This window comes from Eubalaena glacialis, chromosome 17, assembly GCF_028564815.1.
Source record: "Eubalaena glacialis isolate mEubGla1 chromosome 17, mEubGla1.1.hap2.+ XY, whole genome shotgun sequence".
In the NCBI taxonomy this organism is placed as follows: domain Eukaryota; kingdom Metazoa; phylum Chordata; class Mammalia; order Artiodactyla; family Balaenidae; genus Eubalaena; species Eubalaena glacialis.
The window spans coordinates 67578416-67602438 of record NC_083732.1 but is presented as its reverse complement, the minus strand read 5'-3'; the positions used below and the strand labels follow the sequence as shown (position 1 = coordinate 67602438).

The 24023-nt window shown below is 39.6% G+C and overlaps 1 protein-coding gene across 1 annotated transcript in view; it reads right to left on the bottom strand.

Moving 5' to 3' along the window:
- Positions 1–2116: 2116 nt before the first annotated feature.
- The window catches only part of SLC30A8 (solute carrier family 30 member 8), a 44035-nt gene continuing 22128 nt past the window's right edge, over positions 2117–24023 (bottom strand). The window contains exons 3-8 of the mRNA XM_061171954.1: positions 17165–17311; positions 13899–14052; positions 9878–10028; positions 8123–8228; positions 3548–3682; positions 2117–2262 (exon numbers count right to left, since the gene is read on the bottom strand). Of these exons, the coding sequence (XP_061027937.1) occupies positions 2117–2262; positions 3548–3682; positions 8123–8228; positions 9878–10028; positions 13899–14052; positions 17165–17311 (839 nt within the window). The remainder of the gene's footprint in view (positions 2263–3547; positions 3683–8122; positions 8229–9877; positions 10029–13898; positions 14053–17164; positions 17312–24023) is intronic.

The window sequence follows — 24023 nt, the reverse complement described above, 5'->3', positions numbered from 1 at the left end:
TGGGATCTAGTTCCCTGACCAGGGATTGAACCCAGGTCCCCTGCACTGGGAGCTCGGAGTCTTAACCACTGGACCACCAGGGAAGTCCCAAGAACCTTGTTCTTTACATTATCCCATGTAATTCTAACAGAAACCCATTGATGAAAATATAATCCCCATTTTCAGATGAGAATCTAAAGCTCAGAGAAATGGAGTAGCCCCTGAAGGTCACAGATCTGGAAGGCAGCAGAAAGGGACTCACACCAGGGTTTCTAATTCCCTCTCATGTTCATTCCTCCACCACAGAGTCCCCTGTTTCCACCATGTCACTCCTCTCTCCCTTTCATGTCCCCATTGTCACTGGTATAATTCAGGGTCTCTGGGGGCAAGATCTTTTGGTAGGTCAGCCTACAGCCACTTCCATTAGTTTAAGTTTCCTCTTTCTTTCGCCAGACTTTTGTATAGACAAGATACAAATTTAGTGCTACCTAAGACAGGATACATTACAGAAGCACTGTCATGCCTTTACTTTTAAACTCAGCAATTTATTCATCCCATTCTTGGAGGAATATAGGCTTGTCTTTAGCAGGCACTTCTGAAATAATGGTTGATTGTCAATGCAGATTACTTGGTCAAAAAGAAACAGCCAAAAAAAAAGTGTTCAAAGAGAAAGTGTAGATGGGATTTTGGCCAAATTAGATCTGGTTTCAGCTACTTTCTAACTTGGACTTGCTTATTCCTCCTGCTCTGGTCCTTCATATTCTTCAACTCATCCTTCACTTAGTATGCTCCAGCCACAGGGACCTTCCTCAATTCCTCAAATGCACCCAGTTCTTTCTTCAGGGTGTCCACTCATTCTCTGGCTTCTTCTAGAATGTGCTTCCCTCTACAATGCATTTGGCTACCGCCTGTCTTTTCGTTCAAGTCTCAACTTGGATGCCATTTCTTCAGAGAGGCCCTCCATTGACCTCCCCCAACCTCAATCAGCCTCTTCTTTCATATCACTTGCTGCTATTTGTAGTACATTCTTGGTGGTGTTTATTAGTATAATGCCTGGCTCCCCACATAGGGGAAAGAGTTCTATGAGGGCAAAGGCCATGTCAGCTTGGTTTAACCAATGCTCAGCCCATAGCCTGCATCGAAAAATATTTTTAAATGAATGAATAAATGACATTGGTTACTTTACTTAACGTTTACACCCATATCTATACAATGATGGTATTAATTTGAACTTTTTAAAGTTATCATTAGAATGAAATAAGAGGACATATCTGAAGAGCCCAGTATAAGATAAGAGCCAACTAGGACAATAATTGGTACTCCATAAATATTATTCAAGACCTTGGAGCTCTTATCTTAATTCTTTGACTAAATTATTTTCCATGTGACTTGGGGTAAATACTCTGCCTCTCTGTGCCTCCTCATTTTCTTTTATTATTAGGCCATACCATATGAAAACACTCAAAAAGCAGCAGTTTCATCATTTTTCATTTGTACAGGTGCCTTCTATACAGGGTAGTAAAATATAATTCAGCAGTTTCAGACATATCACAACATAGTGTGCAAGCAAGATAAAGAGAGGGAATTCTTTCCCATTTAGTGAATAGTGATATTGATAAGGAGTAGAAAGATAATGCCCCAAATTATATTACAGCTTAGGGGGAAAGTCAAGCTCTAATGCAGTATTAGACCTCCAAATTCTCTTTTACCCCTGACTTGGCTCCTCTCATTTTTGCTTTTCGTGTTTCGGAAAAAATTTGTGACTCTCTCCTTGCCACTGATTCCTGATAAGACTTTCGTGAGTTCAACCTTACCCACTCAGCCTCGGGATGCGTTATTGAAGGGAGGTGAACTTTTTATCCCCTGTGGTTACAAACAGCTGTTATTTCAGCCCCAGTCAGGAATAATCTATACACACATTCCTGGAATTGAACACAGCTACTGATGGGTTGATAATCCAATGGACTGATGAATCTAAACGCATTTTCATTCATGGTGGATGGAGCTAAATAAAGAAGGATAAAATGTGCATTGAACTGTATCATGAATTTCTCAAACTTCTTCCTTTGGTTTCTTAGAAACTGCAGAGCAGCACGTAGTGGCCTGTCAAACTTGGGGAGCTGGCAGTGCGACTGAGCTAGTCCCGGGGATCTTCACAGAAAAGGCAGTCGGGGTCTTGGTTGGCTAGAGGTTCCATCTGAATGGTGAGTGAGCGCACAGGAAAGCTACTGCTGAGGGCTTTCGCAATTTCTCTCCGAACCACCTGGCTGTCCCGGCTGGCTGCTGTTGATAAAGAACCACAGTGAGATTGGCACTGATTGCACACACAGGGGCGACGTCTCATCTGCAGCTTTTGTCTTTGACCTGGTGGGGTGGGGCACAGGCAGCGCACTCAGAAGGAACCATGATGGCTCTGACCATCAGCTACATTCACACAGACGAGACGGGGGACATCCTAGTGCTGCAGAGCACCCCGTCACTACGGGAACTCTTCTCGCCCGCAGCCTCTCTGGAGTCTGGCGCTCCTAGGAGCTGAGTATGAGAGTGGAGACAAGCCATGAAAAAGCCAAGTCAAAACTATTATTTCTTATACAGCCCTGCTCACCAGTTGCCTGGGTTCTCTGGGTTGCCACCCTTATAGCTAACCAGAATTGATATCAAAGATAGTGACAAGAGCCAGGAAGCATTTAGAGCAGCAAACCTCACTGCCATCTTTTCTCTTGTCCCAAAAGGTATCAGGAGGCTGTAAAGTTCCCGCCATAGTAACCTGATTGTTTACTAGATTCTGCCATTTGCAGTGAAATATTGGTGTAGTGTAGGCTGTAAATTCCCTGCGGCCAGATCCATGCCTCTCAGCAAAGATGAGGATGTCTGAGAAAGCACAGTCCTCAAATGACTCTTCCTGTTCCCTGCCTCTGAGTAACTTCATGAGTTATTTCTTAGCAGCCTAATGTGTCATCCTTAGCCTGAGCTGTCTCCCGAGGCAGTGCCCATTTTCTCAGCCCTAGGACGTATCACGAACAAAATCACCTTCTACTCGAAAAAGTAGTTTTTAGGATAAACCCCAAATCCTAAGAGTTATCTCACATGGTTACAGAGTTTCTAACCATTCAGTAAAGGAACCACCATTAATTCTGACTAGAATATCTTTTAACTTTTTAGAACCTTAAGGATGGGACCATCTTTCTCTCTTTGGTGATAGGCAAAGCATCTTACACACCAAAGATACTCAATGAAGATTTCTTCTTAAATTCTTCCTCTTATTTAACCGATAGGACATCAAGTCAAACAGAGTTTAAGGCCTTGAAGTTTGGGTGGCATTTTAGCCTTTTGTTCTACTCTCTAACCCTCTGCAGTCGGCCTCCAGGGTTGTCATAAGTATCACTGTTGCCATGACGACACTAGCAAGGGGGATGATTTTCAAAGGCCCTTGGTCACACAAAACACTTTACAGTTGTTTTGGCAGGGGCAACAGACACTAAGGGCTACTGTACCTAAAGGAGGGAAACTACGGACTTTACAGGACAAGGACTGAATTTCGTGCAGGGTGTTTACAAAACTCACTGACCTGCAGTAACGTGAGCTGAGAGAATCACCTGGTTCATTGTTAGCGACCAGACGTGCAAGCTGTGCACAGACACCACCCCATCCACCGCTAAAATGAGCTCTTTCACACCATTGTAACTCAGGTTCTTTGGCACACCTGCCAAGAGGACAGAGTGGGAGGCTGTTGTTATTTCACTAAATACAGCTCAGTGCAATGGCCAATCGAGGATGCAAAGTCCTTAGTAAAATATTAACTTGCCCTCTCCATTTATGGTTTCTTATTTCAAATGTTTACAAAGCAGATTCACCTATTTCAGAGGTTTTACCATCAATCACAGGTTCACAAAGAATATTTGCAGATTTTACTAGGCAATCATCAACAACAGTCATCACCCTTCATTTTCAGAGTGTATGGTTTACCCAGTTATCTTTGAAATTATCTGGAAAGCAAAAGGAAATCACATGGGATTTGGTATCAGATTATCCCGGGTTGGCATTCTGACTACAACTATTGTGAATTTACCCAACTCTTGGAACTTGTCTAATCCTTAGAACATTTGTAGTAAAATAGGGATGATAAGAACAATACGTAGTTAACAGAGTCCTTTGGGGACTCTGAAAATATCTCAGAAAATATCTGTCCTTTGTAAACTCTACTGCTATACAAATATTAGTTATCCAACAGGTCACTTAGTGAACGGTGTTAATAGGGGATCCTAATGTTTTAATACCATCTCATTATTCAGTCTGTAGAATTTCTATTATTTTAGGTATCTTAGGGTTTAATATTTGGGCCACAGAATGCAGTAGTTTGACTTTCATCCTTGTTTCTAAAGGAACAGTGTGGGACACACAGGAAGGTGGGAAGTCTGGCAGCCAATCAGCTATTCTTTGGGGCTGAAGGAACTGGGGTGTCTCTAGCCTCGAGATGAGAAGGCTAAGGGAAGTAGGATCACTGTTTTCAAACATTGCAAGGATTGTCACATAGAAGATGACAGGATATGAAAGTGTAAGGGCCTGAGTCAATGGTTGGTTAAAATCATAAAAGACATCAGTTTGATATAAGAATTAAAAAAAAAAATCAACTCAACTAGCACAACCATGGTAAAGCCATTGATGCAATAGGTAAATCCTTGTCAACTAAAGGTGATCCAAAGAGGATGCTGTAGAAGAGATTTCTAAGGATAAACACTTTTTAGCTTCCACTTCAATTGTATACATACATCACAAACACCTGGTGTGTTTGTTAAAAATAAATATGCCTTGGCTCCATTAAAATGCTCCTGAAGAAAATTTCTATGGATGAGGCTCTGAAATCTTTATGCTTTCATAGTGGTTCTTGACCTTGGATGCACATTAGTGTCACCAGGGATTTTAGAAATCCTGATGATTTCTAAAATGATCAGGAATTTTAGAAATTTCTAAAATTTCTAAAATGATTTGTTGGTTTACACCCAAGACCAATTAAGTCAGATTCTCTGGGGATAAGACCCAGCATCAGTATTTTCTTAGCTCATTTGGTGATTCTAACTGAGTCAAGGTCCAAGTCAAGTCAAGAGGACCATTACACTAAAATTTACCAGCTACTGGGCAGCTCTACCCTGCAGTGGTTCTCAAGCTTGGCTGCATGTTGAAAAACATCAAAGCCAGCCCCTATTAAATCAAAATCTCTGGGTCTAGGGCCTGGGTATAAGCATTTTTTAAAAGCTTCCCAGATGACTGTAATGAGCAGCTAGTAGAGGACCACTTACTTAAAAGGAATAGGGAATCCTTAGCTCTCCTTTTTCAGGATTTAAGAACCTTGCTCATGGGGATTTCCTCCTTGAGGCTAACTTAAAATTCACTACAGTTTGAGTTTAGTTTAGTCCCACTTCATATTTCATAGAACTGGTCAACATGGCTTTTTACTCTATGAGCTGCACAAAGCTCAGGGTACTAGAAACAAAGAAGTTCTTGTCTCCGATTAGCCATAGAATGTGCATGGAGTCATGGGTGAAAATGTTACATAATAATAATAATAACACCTTTATTGAGAAGCTACATGTCAAGGCTTGTATTGAACACTTTATTTATAGTGATTATTTTATTTAATAGTTATAAGAACTTTTAGAGCTAGTTAATGAGTGTTACAACTCCTGTTTGACTGGAGAAGAAAGTGGGAGTCAGAGAGGTTAAGAAGAATTGCTAAGGCCACATAGGTAAGTGGGATGTCAGATTCTAAGGTACGTGCTCTGGGTGTGGAGTGTCATGCAAATGCTAGACTCCACGTACTGTAACCCAAAGTTGACTATTATGCCTAATGTGTCACCTCTGGAGAGTTTCATTTGACCCTTTGAAGACCTGCTGTCATTCATCTAGGACCCTTGAGATGAAGTCATGATCCCACTACCTCTTTTTCTCTTGCCTCCTTTATCACTTGACTTTTATGGAGAATGCAAGTCCACTGTTACTTACTTTACTCTATGAAATAATATTGACAAGCAAAAGGATATGTTCCCACTGGCCTCAATGTTTCATCACACCTTAGAAAGCTTTTTCTTTCTGGGGGAGAGCCTGCAAAAATATTAATGCATCCAGGAAAATACCCAGATTCGTTTTCAAAAAAATAATTACCCAGGCTAATAAGTATATGAAAAATCACTCAGTATTCTTCATAATTAAAGACTTGTATATGGAATCAGTAAGATAATATTCACCTATCAGATTAGAAGAGAATCAACAGTTTGACAATACCCAGTGATGGTGAGGATGTGAGGAAATAAGCACTCTCATATGCTGTAGGTAAGAAAGAAATTGATATGGTATCTTTGGTAGAAAGGGCAATATCTATCAAATTTTAAAATGCACATAACTTCTGAAACAGCAGTACACTTCTAGGAATTATTCCACAGACATACAAGTGCTAAAAATATAATTGCAGCATTATTTGTAATGTCTGTCAATAAGCAGGTATTGCGATACATGCTTACAGTAGAATAGAATACTTTGTATCCGTGAAAAAGAATGAGGTGTATCTATGTATGTACTAATATGGAAAGATCTCCAGTTGAAAAAAGCAAGGTGCAGAACAAAATATGTATGTAATCCCAGTTTGTATAAAAAAGACATACACACACGCACTATATATATATATACACACATATACACACATGTATATATGTATATTACATGTACATATATGTGTAAATGCATAGATATTTTTGGACAGATATATGTCAACTTATTAGTAGGTGTTACTCCTGAATAATGGGACTGAGAATTCAAAGGTGGAAAAATGGAGAGACTTTTTCTTATCATTTTATACCTTTCCATCTTTTTTTAAAAAATTTTACCAAGTACAAGTATTATTTTATGCTAACCTAATTTGAAAACCTAATTTAAAACTTAAGCATCTTCCAGATAGGAGTTACCTGCCAGTTTCAATAATTAGCTACATTTTTGCTTAAATAAAAAAAAAGATAATCATGAGAGAAGGGCTGTACTGAGAGATAAAGTGGAATATGGTCATCTCACATTGTACACACATTTGTCTTTTCTCCACCTTCAAGTCAGTAAGTTCCGTAACAGCAGTTAACAGCTGCAGCTTAGCAGTTGGCCCTCAGAAAAGGAAATGGATGCATCTGGGACTTGACAAACCAAATATTGTCCCCTTCTGAGCGAGGACATTCACTTGTTACTCAGTGATGTTTGACTCCGTTTTCTGTTTCACTGTGGTCAGTCAACATTGTCACCTACCAACGATTATCGTGCCCTCTGAGAACAAAACCTTTAAACGTGTACTGGGCAGTGAATGCTAAGCTAGGGAAGGGTGACCTGTCGTGAAGGTGGCTGTACTCTGAGACTGTGTCTACCTTCGGTCAAAATGTGCTGGACAGGAAAGAGAAGCTCAGCCGACGTATGGCTATTTTTGATCATCTGAATGTTTGATAAGATGCAAACCTCTGGTTGTGATTGAATTTTCTAAGTGCCGCTCCCAGTGCCCTCATGGAAGAACCCTTTCAGGGGTATGAAGAGACTAGTCCAGTGGTTCTCAAAGTACGGTCCCCCACCCAGCAGCGGCAACGTCTTGTTAAAATTCAGATTCTCAGGCCTCACCCCAGGCCTACTGTCTCAGGAACTGTTGGGTGGGCCCAGCAGTCTGTGTTTTAACAGACCCTGCAAGTGGTTCTGATGCCACTGTCTGAGAACTGCTGGCCTAGTCTAATGAGCATTTTAGGCAAGTCCTTCATAGTAGCTGTAATGCTGCCTGAGGGATAGATTTAGTCAATACTTCTTAGGTATTTGCCACATATTGAGGGATAAATTTATATTTTTGCTGTATCTCCCTCACTGAATCACTCATTCTAGTGTTTGTACGTATTGTTTTTATACTATGCCATATCATTTAACAGTTGCTGAAGAAAACAGAAGCCAATCCTTTTTATTTATGTATTCCCATTTGAATAAAAATCATAATTTTTTTCACAAAAATTTCTTGTAAGTTTACATTTTCCCTATAATGCAAACTTACAGTGAGCACGCCTTGAGGCCATTCCCTTTTGTGATTATAAGGAAGAGAAAACACGGATGCTGGGAATAATAGGAAAATCATTCCTACCTTCCATGAGTAAGATGGAGAAGTCCTTTAAGATAGTGATGGTGCTGGCCAGAACCAGGATGGAAAAGACAAATGTGCAGATCGGGTCAGCCATTTTATAGTCTGGCTAGAAAATATGGGGATTTCAGTTAATTGAATCCAGGCCTCCCATGCGGAAAGTCTGATTGATAAAATAAGTAAACCTTCACGCTTCCTTCCCTCCCTGTCACCCATTCACCCTCCTGACACTGAACATCCAACTCAGAGGCAAGACTTCCTGAAGACTCATTCCTTCTTCTAAGCTTTCAACTCTCAGTGACTCAAGAAAGGGAAACCATAGGACATGCTCTCCCCACAATTTAAGAAGTAAAAAGAGAGATATCCTTGAGTGCTCTCTCAAAAGGCCTGATTTAACTTCTCTCAAATTAATAGAAGTACAGAGAATGTGATGAAAATATGCACACATTTGTACAACGTTCAATGACTTTTCAGCCTTAATTATGGTGAAACGAAAGGATATCATTTGTTCAGAGGTTGCATGTAACCAAGGTATAGCCAGAGCTTGGTCTTGGCAGACTGGGTTAGTTTACTTCTTTCCCTCTTAAATATGACACATACTCAAGACAGGCATCTTTGATACAGTCCAAAGAATATGTACTGAGGCCTCATTCTCATGCTCTCTCACCACTGGAGCCCTTGGCCTCAGGGTGAAACACCTGCTCTTCTGCCCTTGATGAAGTTTTGTGCCACAGAAAAATTTGTGCCTCATTACTTCTAAGAAACCCGGCAAGAGTAACCTTGGTAAGAGTACTCTCAAACTTCACTCACCCTACAATTTTGAACGATTTTGTCTTAAACTTAAAGCTTTTAATGAGGATTTGCTCAATTGAATTCAGAAATGTCTTTGTAATTTTTATTTACATGTTTTCATTTTCCAGTAAAAATAATAGAGTCCTTGCTAGCTGGGCAGTCGTGATGCGAACAGACAGAGCTATACGCTCCTCTCCTCCATTACCCCCCTACCTCCACGCTCACCCAACTGTGTTGGTTCTTGGTATTACCAAATAGAGATCTGTAGTGAATATTTGTTTGGGGTCAGAGGCCCACTCAGGATCTATTCCAAGTTTCAACTGACACCCTGACTTTTTGGAAATAAGTTACCTGTCTCCCATGGCGGGAGAGTCAATCAGGTGCTCTACCCTCCCCGGCCAAACAGCAGATACAAGACCCAACCTATGTCAGCTGGGCTCCATTTCCCAGAAATATGAATCTTCAGCAGAGTGACAAGAACAGGAAAAAAATTAGTTGAGTCACATTCATTTCAGCATGGTGCCTAGGACAGAAGTTGGATAGTTTCTGAAATCTAGATACCAAAAGTTGCTCTTTATTCTACCTTGATTTCTGTAGAGGAGTACATCCAATAAATTTCAGCCAATGAGTCTACTTTTTGCTTAAGTGAGCTACAGATCTTTTCTGTTGCTTACAACCCAAGAACCCTAAGTTATTCATGGTTCCATTGCAATCCATCTTAACCGCAGAACAGAAGGAACTACTTTCTTGAAAGACTGGCAGCCCTACAGTTAAAGACATAGCTCTTAGGAATTTGGAAAGTCTAAGGTTTCAAGCTTTGAAAGTTTCTTTGTTTAAACCTTGTAAAGTAGTTTGTGTGGGCAAACCGGCTGTCCACCCTCATTTAAGTTAATAATGGAGGGTCAGCTTCTGTACCACCTAATCTATAAAATCACTAAGACAGTGAGTAAACTCAAACATACTCACCTTAAAGTAGATAATAAGTGCACTGGTTAACACACTGATGCTCTGAAATAGATCTCCAAGGGCATGTACAAAAGCAGCTCTGACACTGGCATTAGCTTGCACTTCTTTGTGATTGTGGCCAGGGTGTCTCTGGTGCAAAATCACACTCAGTCTGGAAGAAAAAACAATGTCCTTGGCCCACGAGATTAACCCTTAAAAATCTGTGCAGCATAATGGGGGAGTTGACGACAGCATGTATTACCCAAAATGGCAAAGAGTTGAAACATTAATGCTTTATAGTGGACTATTTTGAACTAATTTTGAACACAAGGGTATCATGGAATTTAAAAAATTTCACACAAGGATAGACAATGACGATTCACCTCAGTTTTCTTTTCCATCTAATTAATGCTACTCTGTTTCATTTTAAAACTGGAAACCATCACCTCTTAGGTAAATGCCAAGTATTTGACAATGAGGAGGGGCAATATCATTTATTGAGGGTCTACTGAATGTCAGACGCTGAGCTAGGCTTAAAGCTGAGCTTTGGTGGGAGCTTAATTAAATGTGCTGGTTTCAAATGCAAAAAAGCAGCAGAAAACAATAAAACAAAATAAGTAGTGAATTTCATCAAAGTTGGATTTTTTAATCTTTTATTTTACTTAATTTTGTTCATTTCCATGAGAATTGGAAATTTGAATAATTCCCTAGTGGCCAATGATGAGAGTACTGTGCTTATGTATATATAGCTATTTATCAAGAGACTGAAATATATTAATGTATTATAATGTATATAAATGTTATATGTATATATAACATATTGCAAAATTTAACAGCCCCAATCCAAGTCAAAGAGACTAATAGTAGGCCCTATAAATTATGTACCTGATTCTATTTATCCACAGCTTTAGGAGTAATATCTCTTACGTTTTGCCTAGAAACGCTTTCTGTAGATTTTGTAACAAAGGTTTAAAAAAATAATTTTTCAGTACCATGTATCCCAGTCTATTTGCAGGTAAAGTGTCTGTTAAATCTCAGGCCATCATCACAAAGCGGAGAGACTGCTATCCACCAAGATGTGAACATTACATAATTTACAGTTTTTAGATTGTCAGTGTTTGGGCAGAAATTCACCCTCAATTAGGAGTTACCATTTAAAGTTCTTCAGACAACCTAACATGCCTGGCAGTTAATAGACTTTCTTTCTAGGTCTGCCATGTATGCTCATCACGCTGTTATTCATTCTTTTACTCATTTTATATTAAAAAAAAAAAAACTTACTTAGGGATTCTTATATGCCAGGCACTATTAAATGCTTGGGGCATAAAGGTGAAAATAGACATAGTCCCTCCCCCATTGTAGCTTTAAGTATGATGGAGGTGGCAGAGATTTTAGAAAGACACACATAAATGGAAAATTCAAATTATAGTAAGTCTATTAAGAACTGGTGCTACAGATAGTACAACAGGGGGCTCTGATGTAGTTAGACAGACAAGGCAATTGAGTTGGATTTGAAAGGTTATACTAGAGTTAAATAGGCTAGGAAATGTTGCAGGCAGAGAAAAACTTAGCCTTAAGGCGCTGTCAGTAATCTTCATCCAAGAATCCCTTAGCAACTTCTGTTAGAACTTTCTGCCTTGATTTTGGGCTCCCAAGGAGTAGATTTATTCCCAAATTATGGTTCTGATATCTCTGTGGTCAGACAATACAGCATCTAGCAGCACTTGAAACCTGTAATCCCAGTTCTGGGAGTAAACATTTTAGTCATTCAGTATCCTTATCCATAAATAACTGCCTGCTTGCACAGGGAAGTCAATGCTTTTCAATTCCCTGGTCTTCGTAAGCATGAAAAGCACATGAAATATTAGGGTCGAAGTTCGAAAGCAGTTGCAGTAAAAAGAAAATATGGATGGTATCTATTTAGAAAGTCACACTCGATCATCAAGGTGCCAGATTTATGTGGTAGTTAACTGGGTGCATTCTTCATCTTTATGCAGCATACACACAACCTATGTGACATATGACTCGGGAAATTATTAACATTTTTATTGTTCCTGCTGCCCTGGGGACATATTGTTCTTTTTATGGAAAGATGATGATATTGACTCCCAGTCAGCAGGACATGTGGTCTGGCTTATTTGTCTCCTAGTAGTGATAGATTTGCATTGATCTTCCCATACTTTTTCTCCCAGTGCCAATATGAAACACATTTTCAAGTTAACTGGGTAGAAATAGTGATCTAGTCAGTGACAGCAGATCAGATACCACTCTTCTAATTGTTTAGCTTAGAGATTTTGAGCAATGGGTCCCAAACTAAGGGATGAGGAACTGAGGCAGGTACAAGCTAAGGACATGAAAGTGCCTGGAGGAACTTATTCAAAGTACACACGCTCAGACTACCCTCTAATTCCAGGGATTCCTTTGTGCCCGCTCTCAAAAAACAAAAACAAAAAAACGCTGTTTAAAATGCCATTCTTCGTCACTATCTTCTTCACTTTCATTCGTGAACCTACCTCATTGAATGTATCATGTTACATTGCAAGATAGACAGACAGATGATACATAGATGGTGTCTACTGCTATACATAAATGGTTTTCTATTGCTGCCGTAACAAATTACCACAAAGCCTTTGTGGCTTAGAACAACATAAATTTATTATCTTATAGTTCTGGAAGTCAGAAGTCTACAATGAGTGTGCAGGACTGCATTCCTTCTGGAGGCTCTAGGGGAGAATTCATTTTCTTACCTTTCCAGCTTCTAGAGGTCACTTACATTCCCTAGCTCCAGGCCCGTTCCTCCATCTTCAAAGCCGGCAATGCAGCATCTTCTCTCCCCTCTGACCTCATGCTTCCCTCCTATAAGGACTTTTGTGGTTACATTGGGCCTATCTGGATAATTCAGGATAGTCTCCCCTTCTCAAGATCCATCCTTAACCACATTTGCAAAGTTCCTCTTACCATGTAAGTTGACATATTCAGAGGTTCCAAGGATTAGAATGTGGAAATCTTTGAGGGGCCATTATTGTGTCTACCACAGATGATAGGTAGGTAGGTAGATGGATGGATGGATGGATGGATGGATAGATAGATAGATAGATAGAGTTTTAAGTAAGGTTGCCCAAAATCAGACTATCAAATAGGAAAGATCAAATCAACCAAAAAGGATCAAAGCCCTGGCTTCAACTCCGCATTGTCATGAGCAATCAAATAGTTCATTTGGGAAGACCAGACCAGTATGGCAATGATCACATGTCCAGCAGAGCATGATCACATTTCCTCTAAGAATGATTTAAGACTGCCTGGATGAGAGAATGGAGCAAGAGATGGAAACTAAAGAGAGAGTTTAGCTAGCACAGCTTAAGAGTTTTCATGCAATCATAATGATGCAAAGATAAGATAGACTGCTTTTGAGAGAAATAAATTCCCTATTATTCTGTTAAAATATATGAAACTAATGACCACTTTATGGGGATATTGCAAAAGAGAATTCAAAAGTAGAAAGGGGACTGAAGTAAATAAAATTTATGATCTCTTCCAACCCAGGTCTCTGGGAACTCATAATGTGTTCATGTAACAAAAAGAATAGGAGTAAGTCACATCCCACATGGAACCATCAATTTGTGTGAGAGAGTAGGATGGCTAGAAGCTCAATTCTGGGTTTGGTGGGTCTGTTTTCAAATCCTGCTCTGCACTGCCTCATTGGCAGTTTATTTAACCTCACTGAGCTTCAATTTCCTAATCTGTATGGTATGCGTGTTGTGAACATTGAGCTTGATAATGTAAATAGATCAAAAGATCTCAGCGCAGTCTCTGACACATAGGAAGCATTCAAAATGGTAGCTATTAGAAGCCAATGTTAAAACACACTGTAACTTAAACTAGCACAACCAGCCCTATTTTCAGTCTTAGAGCCATTTGAACACTCTGTCAGGTCTCGACCATCCTCACAAGTGGAGGAATTAAAAACAAACAATAACAACAACAACAAACCCACAAATCTATGTCCAGACAAGCTTCATGGGCAGTGTGTGGGGTGACTTACATAATGTTCGCTGCCACCGCACAGCTCGAAACAATGATCATCATGGTCGCCTGGATCTGGTAATTGGAGTACAGCAGGCGTTCACACGCTAGGTACACCAACACACCAGTCACCACCCAGACACATAGGATGGACAGCAGGGCACCAAGGATCTCTAGGGATTCAAGCACACAGACACGCATAAACAAAGAATTTGTGAATCACCTTAACCTCCCCAAGAGTCATAAGATATTAATGCTCCATCCCCCCCCAAAAAAAGAGAAGCTTCACACTAGCTCACTCGGTGATTCGCAAAGCAAAAGTGTGGATGGATTTTAGCACTAAGATGAGACACTTTAATGTTGTATTCATAAAACACCAGTGTCTGAGTTCATTATGCTCCATATTACTAAGTAATTTTCAGCAAATTTTTAAAGCATATTAATGGCTGCCTGCCCTTGCTGTTTTCCTGAGGGATTTTAATTTAAACAGGTGCTAAAATGATTGAAACTTATTAGGAGATGAAATAATGGGACACAAAGAGTAAAATGTGTTTAGAAACTCTTAATTTTGCCATAAAACATTTACAACTTGCCAGCACTGTAAAATAGTAAAAAGGGAAGCCTTCAGAGACTTAATGAAAATGAGTTTCATATGCCAACCCAACATATTATAAACACAGAGGCAAACTCCAAGGTATATCAACGCTCTAACTGCATTTTACAAGCAAGAGTAAGGAAAAGAAGTGTCAGAATGGAGACATTTACATGAACATTTAAAGATAAGATAGTGTTCAAGCTTCCCACTAAGTGAAGTATGTTTGCTCACTTAGAAGTTCCTTACACCTCACCTTGATCTTTCACTCAACCTTGTAAATAGGTTCTAAAAGCCTACAAGGCTCTAGAAACATTCTGTGAGTCAGTGGTCAGGCACATTTCATAATTCTGACCTTCCCCCTTTTAAAGCAGAGCAATGTAACATATTATTTCCCAGACTTCAGTCATTTACATACACTTTCATGATTTTTACCGTATTCACATGCCCCCTGTCTCATTGGCCACTTAACACTCTATTTTTTTTTTTTATTGAGGTGTGGTTGATGTACAATGTTATGTAAATTTCAGGTGTATGAGATAGTGATTCAAAATTTTTAAAGGTTATATTCCATTTATAGTTATTATAAAATATTGGCTAGATTCCCTGTGTGGTACAATATATCCTTGTAGCTTATTTATTTTATATATAATAGCTTGTAGTTCTTAATGCCCTATCCCTATCATGCCCCTCCCCGCTTCCTTCTCCCCACTGGTAACCACTAGTTTGTTCTCTACATCTGTGAGTCTGCTTCTGTTTTGTTATATTTACTAGTTTGTTGTATTTTTTAGATTCCACATATAAGTGATATCACATAGTATTTGTCTTTCTCTGTCTGACTTATTTCACTTAGCATAATGCCCTCCAAGTCCATCCATGTTGTTGCAAATGGCAAAATTTCATTCTTGTTATGGCTGAGTAGGATTCCATTGTATGTGTATGTATACGTATGTATATATGTGTATATATATACCACATCTTTATCCCCTCATCTGTTGGTGGGCAGTTAGGTTACTTCCATATCTTGGAAATTGTAAATAATGTTGCTATGAACATTGGGGTGCATGTATTAGCATTATCTTTACATAAACTCACTTTTTATACTTAGCTTCTTCCTAAACAAAGTTATCCATGAATTTACATGTTTGATGTGCTAGTTGATTTTCACCTATATGTCTATGGAGGTGCTGCCTAATATGGTAGCCATCAATCACATGTGGCTATTTAAATTTAAAATAAGTAAAATTAAAAATCCAGTTCTTCAGTAGAACTAGCCACATCTAAAGTGCTCCATGACCACATTGTATTATCTATTATACAACATTTCCCTTGAAGCAGAAAGCCCTATTGAACAGCTCTGGTCTTCTACAGTGTCGATGCTCATGGACTTCCATCACCAGGATGAGAAAGTTCAAGCAGCAATCTAAATTCTGAGTCTTTCCTGTGTTTACAAAGCAGCTTTGACCAATGGTATCAGAAAGGGTAAAATACATGTAAAAATTTATGCAGATAAATGATGGGTGCTCAGCCAAAGGTACATGTTTTCCAAGTGTAGCCCTATTCAGGGACTGCAAAGCATCTTAAATCACATTGTCACCAAGTCTTTTTATTGATGTTTATTACCTCACCTCTCTCTCTCTCTCTCTCTCTCTCTCTCTCTCTCTCTCTCTCTCTTTCTCTCTCTCAGTGTTAAAGAAAGGCAATCCAAAACACCTGTGTTGATAAGTTGTTTGACATGAAATTAGAACTTCCTATCATTCTAAACTTGAAAAACCACAATCCACAATTGTCAGCCTACAAGCTGTGGTCTCTGTCTATTGGCACCTTTTGGTGAAGGCTGGCCGTGTTAGCATGTTGCCCAAAGCTCTGCCCTCAGATCTCCTCCACATTGATTTTCTCAACTGGTGTGAAAATATGGAATTGTAACTCTTTGTACACATGATTTGTACATTCAGCCAGTAGCTCCTCCAGCTGATGTAAGGAATAATACAGAGGAGGAGAAGTGGAGTGACAGTATGTGTTGGAGAGAGGGGTGGATTGTAAAAATGAGCCAAAGTAAAAGCTTCCCAGGTAGTAAACCCTCATCATACCTGGGCCCATTCCTAGACAAGAGCAAGCCATCACTCGTCAAAGAACCAGATCTAAGAAAGAGGAAAAATAAACTTTCATTTCCTCTTCCTCCTCTTCCTTCTCCTTTTCTTGTTGTTGTTGATGGCTGATTGAACAAGATATCCAGCTGAGCCATTCACTGAATGTGAGCAGGAAAGTCCGTATTCTATTCCCAACCCCCCTATAAGAAGTTCTTCAATCTCTCCAACTCTCTTGGGCTCTCTGTGCTTTACTTTGCAAAATGGTAGAAGCTTCACCCCACCCTCTCTCCCAGATGCCGAGTCATTTAATGAATAATATCATGGCTGTTCCCACACACTGAGATTCTTGGACTGGGGTGGTTGCTAAAGTGAGGTATGTGTTCCTGTTGTCCCATTGGAGTAGAGGTAGCGCCATTAATCTGGCTGTTAGTGGAATTAGCATTGAGAACACACATTACCACGTACACATCTGTTTCACTCTGTGAACCAGAGATGTGCCTCTATGGGATTTTCAAACAAGGCTTTGCACTGTCCGTTCCATTTTTATCCTCGGTTTGACTCTGCAGCGTTACTCTGTGTCAGTGCTCAGTTGATGAACTGTACCTGCTCGGTGCCATCCAAATGTTAGCCGCTTGGAGGGGGGTTTCGATGACAACCACAAGGAGAAGAGACTGAGCAGGAAACTGGTCAGGTCAATTAAGAGATGGGCAGCGTCTGTGATGACAGCAAGACTCCCAGCAATGTGTCCACCTTGGGGATGCAGGATAGGATATGGGGTTAGGGCCCCAGAGTGCAACTAGATCATATACATACTAACCTCAGTTGGTGAAAATGCCACAGACTCACAGAACTGAAGACGAGAAAGGGTCTTAACTTTGATTTAATCCACCTCTTTTTCCCAATTTGACAAGTAGAGAAACCACGATCCAGAGTGTGGGTAGGATTTGAACATGTAGAAGTGAATTGCACAAGAGAGGCCATTCCTGGGAGAGCTAAGGTACAGAGATAAGAAAATGTGGGGAACATTTGAAGAACATCCCGGTTAGACAGGGGCATGAGGATGCAAAAGAAATATAAAAAGAGGAGGCTGGAGAGGTGCAGGCCAGATTGAAAGGGTCTCCAGACTGAAGACCTGGACTTTGGTCTGTAAACCAAATGACACAATCTGGCCCACTGATGTGCTGTTATTTGACTTGTAATTTTACCATAGTCTTTACCGCTTCTTTCTGCTCCGCTAATTTATGTTATCCACCTGGTTTTGAGATCGCTGTTATGAATAGCGGGGAGGAGTAAGAAGAAAGGGCAGGTACCTTCCAATGAGATTCTTTTTTTTTAATTTCTATTTTATATTGGAGTAGAGTTGATTTACAGTGTTGTGTTAGCTTCAGGTGTACAGCTAAGTGATTTAGTTGTACATATACATATATCTATTCTTTTTCAGATTCTTTTTCCATATAGGTTATTGCAGAATACTGAGTAGCATTCCCTGTGTTATACAGTAGGCCCTGGTTAATTATCTATTTTATATATAGTAGGGTGTATATGTTATATATAGTAGTGTGTATATGTTAACCCCATACTCTTAATTTATCCCACCCCCTTTCCCTTTGGTAACCATAAATTTATTTTCTATGTCTGTGAGTCTGTTTCTGTTTAGTAAATACGTTCATTTGTATCATTTTTTTAGATTCCACATATAAGCGATATCATATGATATTTGTCTTTCTCTGTCTGACTTACTTCACTTAGTATGATAATCTTGAATGCACCAACAGTCCAATAAAGCACAGGAAGAGAACCCAAGCCATAGGACATCTGCCTTGTTTTTCTCTCCATTTGGTGTGTTCCCTGTACTTCTGTCTAGTTCTCCTTTGTGAAAAGACCTCCAACCTCTAAAATAGAAGTCAAAAGGACAACCTTGTCTTTTCCTTCTCCAACAGGGCTTGTTGTTTGAGTGCAATAACCTTTATTGTTGTTACTACATCTTCCCAGCAAAGAGCTTCCGCTGACTGATTAGTCCTGCCAGAAGCTGTTTATTGCCTTGTGTGCAACAAAGCGACAGAAACTGTCAGTCATCAGCCCCTCCATCGTCAGACTCACCTTGTCTCAACTAATGATGTAAGAAAATTGCATATAAGGTTCATAATTGCAATAAGCCCCACAGGTCTCTGGCTCTAGCTATAGTTTATATCTGGTTTGTCAGAGTTTAATGGTCTGAAGCAAAGTAGTCTTCAAGCTTGTTACTGAGCTGTCAGGGCAAAAATCAGAATGATTCATTAGCCAAAAAGCAACATTTTGCTAACAAATCAGCTGTCCTTCCAATTATCCTCTAATGTTGCTCTGTCTGCCAAACTTGGGCCTGATAATAAAGCTGTGTTAATAATGCATTATTTCTTGCCCAGGGAATGACTACATGCAGATAAGCAGCATGCCGCAATCTTAGCAATGAATGATGGTGATGAATGATGGTATGCTGGGCTAAAATGGTAGCTTAAGTCAAGGAAATGAAATCTTACAGGGGTTCTTTAACAGGCTCAGCTGAGTCAGGAGGTAACTGGGAAAGAAAAAGGGCTTGCTTTGGAAGAAGCAGGTTTATATGGAGACCCGGGAACTGAGAATCATTCTGCAACCATCCAAGCTGCTTATAAGAACAATCCAAAAAACTGTGGGCAATCATGCTGAATCCTATGGAGTAAACTGTTTGTAAGAGGTAGTCTGTGACTGAATTTGCATTTGCTTCTGAAAGCATGGGGTATTATCGACAATTAATTCAATCATCCAGCCAGGATGTATTGAGACCTTACTGTGCACATCACAGGGATAGGGTATACAAAAATAAACAAAGTTAAACAAAACACAGTTCCTCTCTTCAGTGATCCCATTGTCTAACACTCACTGTATAGAAAACAGGCATCATGGGCTAGGGGTCTAGGGGATCAGAAAGCCACTCTCACTGGGAGCCCTGAAGAACTTTCCACAGGAGGGAGGGGTAAGAATTAGCTAGAAAGGAAGAGTTTTTCCAAAAGAGATAAGAGCAAGAACAAAAACAGAGAGAAGTGAAAGAACAGGGCACCTTTGTGGAAAAGTAGGAGGTGTGGTGTGTTGGAGAAATAACGGGAAGTGAGACTGGAAAGATGGCTTGGGGACCCTTGTGTACGGTGTCACACGTAACGCTAAAGGATTTGAATGTTATCCTGTGGGACAAAGGGATCTTTTTGTGATTTTGAGGCAAGGTTGTGACATGTTCAGATCTGTATTTAAGCGGGAGATCTTTGCCAGCAATAGGGAGGATGACTTGGGCTGGGGGCGGGGGAGGGAGAAGCTGGAGGTTAAGACACAGCAGAAATAGCCAAAGGAAATTGAGATAAAGGCATGAAGTAAGGCAGTAACAGACATGTTCCTGGATTACATGGCAAAATGCAGAGAGTGATGCAGTTAGAACAAGATAGGAGAGGCACTAAGTCCTGGAAACAGACTCTTCTAGGGCCTGTGGGATGAAGAGGACAGTAGGAAAGCAGGGGAGCCACTGGCCCTGGGTCTCATATTCACCCCAGGTTTGGAGAGTTGCTGTTAAGTACATGTGACATTTTCTGTGGAGAACAGACATGCTAACAGGATTGGGAGAAGTAAATATTCATCTGACAATTGTAGTTTTGTGTCCCATTTCCAGACAACCCCAGGGTATGCTATTAATTCATATTTTTAAAATTCTTTGTTTTATGAATAGCATTATTACAGTACATATGATGTTATGTCAAAAGCTCATGAAGTCATTATTTTACATGTATTTAAAACACACCACAGTTTGCATTGGCACGTTTTGACATTTCTTAAATTTTTAATACCAAGAACCTCAAAAAAATAAGTAGCCTAAGCCACTGAGACGCCCTGGCTCTAGTACAAAATAAGCACCCTTAGCAATAAAGCTTGTGGTTATCACATCACTCAGCTTTAGCTTTCTCTTACTAGGAGAGAGTTTTTTTTTTTACTCTGAGATACTTACCATCTTCCCCAGCCTGCTCCCAGATCTATACCCCTGTCCAGCAAACTAGTGCTTCCTCCATTCTTGCTTAACTCTAAATAGTCCTGCTTCAGGATGTCTTTTCCTGACTACTCACATTTTCTTCCAGAAATGGCCATACTTGAGCTTGTTTTTGTGAGTTCTCGGTTTCTGTATGTCTGTCTTCTTAAAAATGGATGCATGTTTACATATGTAGTGTAACTCCTCTTTATGGCCTTGCTACAATAGGAATTTTCACATTCAATCAGAAAGTATCCCAATTCAGTAGGTTCAAAGCCTTAGCCTTCTTTAATTCCCTCTTCCTATCTGCTCTGCACCCTGTGGCCAGTTCTTTCTCTAAACACAGCTCTGTGACCTGGTTCTCCCCTGTTCTAAACGTCAGTTACTCCCCAAAGCCTACAGAATAAATCCAGCTTCCCCAGCCGGGCCTCACAGCCTCCTAGAACCCTCAGCCACCATTCTAGTTTCATTCCCCACTAACCATGTTTTACCCCACACCACTGCCTTAGGTTCTTTCAGTTGTAAGTCATAAATGCACAACTCAAACTAGCTTAAACAACAACAAAATGATCATTTATTGGCTCAAATAACTGAGAACAAATCTGGGTGGGGTTGGATCGGGTACAGCCTAATCGTAAGGTTCAAAAAATTTTTTGCTGAAGACAGGCTTCCTCCCCCTCAGCAAAAAAAAAGGTGGGCCTCTGGGTTTGTATCATTTCAGCATAGTATTTTAAAGGAAAGAGAGAGAGCTTTTTTCCCAGTCTCCCTATATAAAGACCCAGAGACGCCGATTAATCCAGCTTGGTGTCTCACAGCCAGCCGTGCCTGTGAGCATGAGGGACTTGGGCCAGGAGGACCAGAGGTGCAGCCAGGACAGTAAGTATGAGAAAGCTTGCTGGGCAGGCAATGCCAGTCCACTGCAAACAGTGCCACCCAAATGTGGCTAACACATCAGAATCACTTGAATTTCCTTCTAAGAATACAGATTTCTTGTCCTATTGCTGACCTAAGAACTCAAAATCTTTCCAGGTAAGGCTGATATTTACTAACTCCTGGACCGCATTCAAGCCCCTCCATCTGAAAGGCCCTTCTCATCTCCCTCTTAGTCACCTCTCCATTCCTACTCATCCTTCAAGGCTTTGCTCAGATCCCATATCCTGCAGGAGGACCTCCCAGATTCCCAAAAGTCATCTGAGAATACTACTTGCTTTCTCTGACATGGTCAAAAACGGTTTTAGGAAGGAGGTGAGTTGTGGGTTGGGGTCTTGAATGATGGTCAGGGTTTTGATGGCTATGGAGAATGAGAGGGTTTTCCATGTAAATCAAAAGGCATAAGCAAAAGTTACAGAGACCTGAAGGTGCAATGATTATTTTGCATAGAATGAATAAATAGCTGAAACAGAAGACGAGTCATATAGGGAAGTAGTAAAAGAAAAAGATTGATAGTCAGTTTGGCAGGCAAATGGTGGAGTAACTTGAAAACCAGAGTAAGAATTTTTCATTTTGTGCAGGATGCCAGCATTTTCCAGTATATTGATCTCTCTTCACTTGGTGCAGCTGAGTAGGGCCTACCACAGAGAGGGCCCCTGAACCAGCCTCTTTCTGCTACAAGAATACTTGTCAGTTTGCCCCTGTGCTCAGTAAAATTTCCTGTGCTTGACATGATGGGAAAAAGGTTGTGAAGGACTGAAATGGCAAAGGTGAGCCACTGAAGAATTTTGAAAACAGAATTAACACGATGAGAGCAATGTTTCAGGAAAATTAGCTCAACATCAATACAGCTCAAATTCCAAATGATTTTCTGTCAGTATCCACTTAATTCCTTTACTGACAACATCACTTTCTTCTGACCCTAAAGCCAGATTTGAACTCATAGACTAATTATTAGGAATGAGAAGGAAAGGAGGAGATTGATTTGCTCACTCCAACTGAATAGCTTCCCATTTCCCCTCTAAAAATTTTAGAAACAAATTGACAGGGCATACGGAAAGGTACAAGGAGAAAACTGAGTTTTGTGAATGGGAGGCCATCTCATTTCAGAATATTAATTAGATATCAGCTGGGGAGAATATGCGTCTATTCTCAGCATCCACATGTTTTCCGGGAAAAGCAAGAGAAGAAAGTTGTGCAGAAAACAAGCCAGTTTATACATCCTGCTGAGCTGTGTTTGCATGGGGTTGTGCCAGTACTTTATTTGGAAGGCTATGAATGTCCAGAACATCAGCATTTCAAATCATGTTTCAAATGGATTATGTTTTTTAGATTTTCCGTTTTGTTGATCTCTTACGTGAGCAATTGAAAATTGTCCATAGTCTTGTGACTTTCAATAATAAAAAAGAATGCCCCTCTAGTATAGATATCAATGGATTTCCAGAGGGAGTTTTCCAGATTGGAGCTGCTAAAAGTAAATTCTTTGCAGCTCTATCAAGCTATTAAGTCATTCATTCAAAAGACTCACCCTGGCTCTAGAAATTGTGTGGTATCAATTTTTTAAAAAAATTTTAACTGGAAGGTTATTTACCAACTCTGGATTCATCTTGGACCGGATTGGGTCTAAGCTCTCTTCCAGTTTCCAAAAGCTATAAAAGTATACGTGTATAGGTCAGAAGACTCCATAACTTGAAGAAACTAATTCTAATTGCTTGCTATTATAGTGCTAAAAAAGAAAAAAAGCTTAACAGATTCTCCTCCACTATCAGATTATCATTAATTTAGCACTCTTTTGGGGTAATAAAGAGAAAATGAAGCCAAAATATTGGTAACAGAGTGTAACAAGTTATAGTGGTAAGAGTGGTAGTAGCCTATGGTACTTATATAGGTAGCTTATAGTGTTCTTGTTAATTTTTTGGTAAAAAAATTATAAATAAGATACCACAGCATACCAAAACCTTTAGATTAAGTTTATAGCTGTACATAGCTTTATTATTAATAAAAAGAAAGGATACAAATATATTAAATAAAGATATAACTTAAGATATTAAAATACGCAATAAGACTACAACTCTGAGAAAAGAAAGAGGAAATAAAAATATTTTTAAAGCCAAAATTATGAATTAGAAAACAGAAGGAAAATTAAAATAATAATATATTCAATAAAAAATATATATATCAATAAAATAAAGTTTTATCAAGGAAAAGAAGTAAAAATATATAAACAATATTAAAATGAGAAAGGAGCTGGAATAAATAAGAGAATACCAATATAAGACTATCATGTTCCATTGTATGATAATAAATTTGACAGTTTCAGTGAGATGAATGACTTGGGAGATTTATAAATAACCAAAATTTACTCAAGAAGTAGAAATTTGGAGTATGTCCATGAATGAGGAAGAAGCTAAAATATATGAAAAAATTATCTCCAAGAATGTCTCTGAAGTCAGACAATTTATCAGGGAGTTCTTAAAAAGGAAGAATAATTACAATGTCATATAAATTGTT